Below are 6635 nucleotides of genomic sequence, written 5' to 3'. Positions count from 1 at the left end.
TTGTCTGTCAATCATTCTTTCACATAAAATGGTGTTCTCTGAAAACAAGCAGTTGGTCAAGCTTGTAACTCAGTTGCTCAAGCACTTCTTAAGACAGCCAGTAAAAGTGTTTTATGTGTAATTCCCATATTGTCACAATTAATTATTTATATTGTTTTATCAAGGATGTTTTTAACTGATCCTGTCATTTTTTAAAAACATGAGTACAGGGTGGTAAAGAATACAGTGACCATACAGTGACAATTTGTGTAATTTGTGTGTTGCCACTGCCTTGGTTTATACATTGCCAGCATTTTTACCCACCATTGCATTTGCACAATCATTGCAAATGTGAACACAATGAAAAATGTAGATGAAGTCTTAATGTTATTGTGAAAATGGTTTTGAGCTCACAGATCCTCTGAAAGGATTTCAGGGATCCACCCCTTGGATTCCCTATGGGTCACTCTGTGAGAACCACAGGTTTATAGGAATGTTCCATTTATTAAATTGTCACAAGTGTTCATGCTCTTAAAGCCCTAGGTGTATGTTTCCTTGAATTTGGTAGCTGTTTAAAATGATGAATTGCACTATTAGTTATGGTAACGTTCTGCTGGGGTGATGACTGAGGTCATTCTCTTTGTTTCTCTTTCTTCAGGTGACCTCGTGATTCTCGATGGCACTCCCACTGCAGGCTGGCTGCAGGGCCGAAGCTGCTGGGGTGCACGGGGCTTCTTCCCATCGTCGTGTGTCCGCGAGCTCTGCCTCTCCTCACAAAGCCAGCAGTGGCACTCCCAGAGTGCCCTGCTTGAGATTCCTGAATATTCCATGGGACAAGCCCGGGCCCTGATGGGGCTTTCTGCCCAGCTGGATGAGGAGTTGGACTTCAGGGAAGGGGATGTGATTACCATTATTGGAGTTCCTGAACCAGGCTGGTTTGAAGGGGAGTTAGAGGGCCGAAGAGGCATTTTTCCAGAAGGTTTTGTAGAGCTTTTGGGGCCCCTGCGGACTGTGGATGAGTTGGTAAGTTCTGGAAATCAAGATGACGGCCTTGTTAATGGTGAAGTAGATACCCCCATAGAAGAAGAAGAGAGAGGGCCAGACGAGGATGACGGGCAGCCAGGGACCTATGGGATCGCCCTCTACAGATTCCAAGCCCTGGAGCCGAATGAGCTGGATTTTGAGGTAGGGGATAAAATCCGAATTCTGGCGACCTTGGAAGATGGCTGGCTGGAAGGCTCGCTGAAGGGCAGGACAGGCATCTTTCCTTACCGGTTTGTGAAGTTATGTCCTGACTCACGGATGGAGGAAAACATGGTCCTGCCTCAGGAAGACAACCTTGCCAAGATCCCTGAAACTTCTCTGGATTGTTTGGAGGACTCCTTAGTAGTAGAGGAACAAAGACATGAATCTTGTGAGTATGAGGCAGAGAAGTCCAACTATGTTATTTCCGAAACATCCACCTCTCCCCTAGGTCATCTGACTTCCGAGTATGAAGCAAACATAAACTCTTACCAGGATGAAGGCACCTCAGGAGGGCCCCCAAGGAGCCCAGGTTTGGAGCACGAAAAGCCTCTTGCCAAAGACTCTTCCATGACTGACCCTTTGGAGGTAGCCAATGGTATTTCCTCCCAACCTCAGGTACCTTCTCATCCCAGACTGCAGAAAAGCCAGTATTACTCTACAGCCGGAGGGAGCCACCCACGCTCAGAACAGTACTCTGACCTTCTTCATCTGGAAGCAAGGACTAGAGACTACACCAGCCTACCTCCCAAAAGAGCGTATTCCCAGCCGAACACTCTTCAGAGGCCGGTGCCCCCTCTTCACAGGGGCTCCTCACTTTCAGCCTCAAGGGTCATTAAACCCAGCCAGTTGAGCTCTCAGCTCCAGGGCATAGCAAGGTGTGCTAAAAAGCACCTTATACCCAAAGAAAATGTGTCCAGCTTTTACTCCGCATCAGAGAGATCCGAGATGAAGCCTGGTCCACAAGACAAGGGGCTCGCTGTGGAGGCAACGACGCTTTCACAGGGAGATGGCGGCGTTGACCTGGATTCTAAGTTGACACAACAACTGATAGAGTTTGAGAGGAGCCTGGCAGGGCCTGGCACAGAGCCAGACAAAGTCTTACGCCACTTTTCCATCATGGACTTTAACTCCGAGAAGGATATTGTCCGAGGTTCCTCAAAGTTAACCACCCGGCAGGAGCTGCCCGAGAGGAGAAAGGCCCTAAGGCCACCGCCACCCCGTCCCTGTACTCCAGCATCCACTTCTCCCCATCTGCTGGTTGACCAGAACCCGAAACCTGTGCCACCCTTGGCCGTGCGACCCTCTCGCCCAGCTCCTCTGCCTCCCTCGGCACAGCAGAGAATGAATGCAGGATCCCCCAAGCTCCTGACCCGTCACTGTCCTGGCTGTGAGACCCTAGAGAAGGAGGGCCCTGAGCACATGGACAAGAGTCTGGACCAAACTTCCCCCTGTCCCCTAGTTTTGGTGAAGATTCAGGAGATGGAGCAGGACTTGGATATGTACAACAGGGCTCAAGAGGAGCTAAACTTACTGCTGGAGGAGAAGCAAGATGAATCATTAAGGGCAGAGACCCTTGAGAATCTCGAGTTCTGTGAGAGTAACATTGAAAGTTTGAATATGGAACTCCAGCAACTTAGAGGTAAGTGATCTGGGAATAACATATACTGGTTTCTTGATACTCAAGTCTAGGTAACAGCCTACCCTTGTGTTTTAGGGGTATGTTACCATCTTTGATCAGCAAAGAATGATTTACATTTTTACTACCTAATTTTCTGTTCTTTCACCACAATTATTAATGGATTGCTCCGTCTTGATACATTCTATGACCATGGTAGCCTCCTGACTTCATTCGCTGCTCAGATAAGGAATCTCAACCGTCAGAGATGTTATACCCCTATTGACATTTATACCTCTTGTACTGTTACAGCATCCACAGCAGTTATGCAGATGGGGGTTCCCTAAATATAACTTTCTCTAACCAGGCTCTATTAAGGACTAGACTTCCAGGCTAAGACTCATGAGAAAACTGTGTCGTGTATCTTTGTGGTCCAGGGACTAGATTTCATCAACAATAATAATAGCTAATATTTATTAGCATATTAGCCCAGCTGCCTTTGCTTACACAAAGAATCTTCATAGCCAGCCTAAAGGTACAGGGACTATTCACATGGGAACTTTATAGATGAGGAAACTAACGCTTAAAGAGATTAAGTAATTTGCCAAGGGAACTGGGATTTAAGCTTATGTTTTTAACTACTACAGTTTACTGCTTCCTACCTTGCACATTCAGAAATTCAAATTCTGTCCCTTAATTTGGGGATGATCAGCCTCTGGAGAAGACTTCATTCATATTCACCAGACTCATAAGAGAAATAATTCATAAAGTAGAAAGAGTAGGAGAGGGAGGCAAGTGGTCTAGGGCCCAGGGAGAACAGGACTACATGTCACTTTTGGCCTGAGTACCAGAGACCTCTGAGCTAAGATGTCATCAGGAATGTAAATAATAAAGAATAATCTGGGGATCTAGGACTAGCAGGACTCGAATAAGAAATAAGAGCAGAAGGATCACAGTCAAGAGAGCCTAGAGCAGGGTGGGAGACTGAGCAGGGTGGGAGACTGACTGCCTCCCCTTCCACCTTAGGTCTCTAAGAGTGAATGAAAAATATTTTTGTAACTACATAATTATTTTTATTTTTAATGTCCAGAGTGTATAATATAAGGGCCAGAACTTCCTCCCAGAGTCAATTTTATAAATTCTCCATTGGCTGGAGGCCACTAGGGATACTTCTCCTTGTCTAACTTGGTTTCTGGGAAGGCTTCATTCAAGTCCTTGATGGTCATCTGATCAAATAGAATTATGTTCTTCATCTTCTCCAACTGTTTCTCATATTCCTCAGTCTTGGCCTTCAAGAGAGACACCAACTGAGCACAAGTTTTCACATCTTCTTTTTCTTCAGCATCCACTTGGGCAGTATATTTATCCTTTGGTACAGGAACCTTCAGGGCATTAAATTTCTTCTCAAAGTCATCCACCAAGCCTGCCTTGACCACATTGGCCCTGTAGTAAGCCCAGTTAGTAGCTGGTGGATTCTCAGGTAGAGTAGCCAACCTAGGGTGAGGGTCTCATTCCAGGATTTCAGGGAATTAGCAATAGCCTTTTGGTTTTGGGATATGATCTCTCCAAAAGCTACCCAATCAATGGCTTAGGGCAAGTTTTCGCCCAGCCATCTTGGGATCCTTCACCGACCCCAACAGCCCACCAGTGAAAAATATTTAATAAAAAATTCCAGCAAGAAAGAGTTTTATTGGAATAATATAATTTTGTATATAATAATATAGATAATTTTATATAATAATATATAATTATTATGTATATAATAAAATTTCGAGTGATTTTCTGAAAGATGGAAAGCAGATGGTGTTGCAGAAAGAGAGGAAACCTCTGTCCAAAATATGCTCAGGAAAGGACTGCTGTGCACGTGGGCACAGTTCTAAGGGAACTACCGCAGACTTGGAGATGTGGCGACAGGAAGGTCCTAGATAGAGCAAACTCTGTGTGATTGATTAGGGGACAGCGAGGCAGCTGGGCCCTGGTCACTGTGCTCAACAGGACAGCCACAACGTTTACCCTCAAGCTACAGCACAAGGACAGATGCTTAAACGTCCCCAAAAAGGTGTTCATTTACTAGGAGTATCTGAGCCCTTGGGGAAATACCAGATACCTTGATTTCAGAGCGCCTGGAAAGGAATGCTGAGGGACCCTTGGCTGGCTGGGTGTTACGTCCCCAGAGCCACAGCAAACTCCAGCATTCTCCATCACTTCCCATACCTACAAGTTTCAAGATATACCTGTAAACCATTCTTGCATTAGACACATGGGTGGGAGAACAAAAGTCTCCCACATTCCAGGTGGCAGGAATTTTCCAATATTCCCAATAAGGACACTTTTTAGAATGAATAGTGTTCCACAGAAATGTTATATCTTCTGTGCTTAAGAACACTGTGCAGTGTCTTTAAATGGATAAATGGATTAATGGACTGGTACTGTGTGATGAGACTGGTGGGTCTTTTTAATTCACCTGACCTTCTTTTTCAGGACTAGTTTAATAATTCAGACTGTGTGCTTACTATTTTTTAAACTGCTAAATGTTTCATACTGTGAAAGACCTACAGTAGGTGGGTAGAGTCTCAATCAGGAAAACTTTGTAAAATCCGAATCCACCAAATACAGCTCTGGGTATGTTAATGTTGACTTGATTGATTTTTCAGTAGATGTATTGTTTATATCTATTGCTAATATGATGAAATTATTCCTTGTAATCACGGACAATTCCTCTCAAGGTTATCTTTTTCTGTCTTCATAAAAGCTGTATCTAACAATATAAGCAGTCCCTCAAAAGAGGTGGAAGTTAATCACTTTGATTATCTAGACTTTACTCCTCTAATCTACTTCTGTACAATCTCTAATCTTGAAATTCTAAGGCCTGAGATTTAAAGAACTTTCAATACAGCATTTACCTAATCTGATCAGTATTATATTTGGTTGTTTATTTGCCTACTGAGAAGAGAGATACTACCTGTTAGCGTGTGATTTCCTACATACCTGGTGTGGTGTTCTACACATGAGAGGGATTCGTTAAATACCTGATCAATGGAATTTTGTTTAACTGGATGAAATTGGATTGAATTGCCTGCTCCATCTCCCAGAGCTTTCCGAGATCTCCTCCCTCTGTTGTTACTTTGAGTTGGCCTACTGGGGAGCTGGCACCTGCCAGCACAGAGATGCCACCCCGCTTCTCAGACACAGTTAATGTAGCAGAATAGTCCAGTGCTGTGCCAGACCCACAGTGAGGTTCTTTACTGTAGCTATTGCTCCTTTTTAAGATCCTGTAATTATGAAGTCATGAGCACTCATTTTCTAGAAGCTCTGTTTTTTTTCCTATGTGGTATGTTAACCTTTTATAGTTTCCTGTGTCCCATAGGTATCTTTCACATGGCAAGCATAGTTGTTTTATAGTCTATGTGTGATTCTAAGGTATTCAGTCCTAGTGAGACTGTCTTTAATGTCACATGGGCCTGGTTCATGTGATCTAGACTCTGTGTGTGTCTGGGTATCTTTTACTGTGCCCTGATCGTAGTACTTGGAAAATTTCATCACCTGAGATGATGAGATAAAGGCATCTGACTCCACAGGGGATTTGCATTCGTTTCTGTCACTCACTTGTGGTCAGCTGATGTTTCCAAATTCCTGAAAGTTAGTAATCTTTGGAATTCAGGGACAAGAAATTGAAATTCCTGATGATTCCTAAATTATAACTTACTCTGTAGTTTATTAAAACTCTTTGTTTACACGTTCTTAAATAATAGTAGTGACCATGATCAATAGCAAATACTTTTCTTATGATAGGATTACACTAAAATTTTCAGAGGTCATGTATTTATGTATGAAATAAATGCATGATGTGTTATTACTATCAACCAAAATGTTGTGATATGATTGTATATTTTCATAACATGTAAAATGTTCTCTACCTGATAGACTTTTTTTTAAAAGACTTGACTTTTCTAGAGCAATTTTAAATTCACAGCAAAATTGGGAGGAAGGGACAGATTTCCCATGTACCCCTTGC

The 6635-nt window shown here is 43.3% G+C and overlaps 1 protein-coding gene and 1 pseudogene across 1 annotated transcript in view; one reads left to right on the top strand and one right to left on the bottom strand.

Annotated features, from left to right (window-relative positions):
* The window catches only part of DNMBP (dynamin binding protein), a 93681-nt gene that overhangs the window by 31367 nt on the left and 55679 nt on the right, over positions 1-6635 (top strand). Inside the window, exon 3 of the mRNA XM_012661776.1 lies at positions 638-2644. Coding sequence (XP_012517230.1) covers positions 638-2644 — 2007 coding nt within the window. The remainder of the gene's footprint in view (positions 1-637; positions 2645-6635) is intronic.
* Positions 3753-4233, bottom strand: LOC105824354 (annotated as a pseudogene).

The sequence above is a fragment of the Propithecus coquereli genome, unplaced genomic scaffold, assembly GCF_000956105.1.
Source record: "Propithecus coquereli isolate 6110/MARCELLA unplaced genomic scaffold, Pcoq_1.0 Scaffold73, whole genome shotgun sequence".
Classification (NCBI taxonomy): Eukaryota; Metazoa; Chordata; class Mammalia; order Primates; family Indriidae; genus Propithecus; species Propithecus coquereli.
The sequence above is the reverse complement of the archived record's forward strand: the minus strand, read 5'-3'. Positions and strand labels throughout refer to the sequence as shown.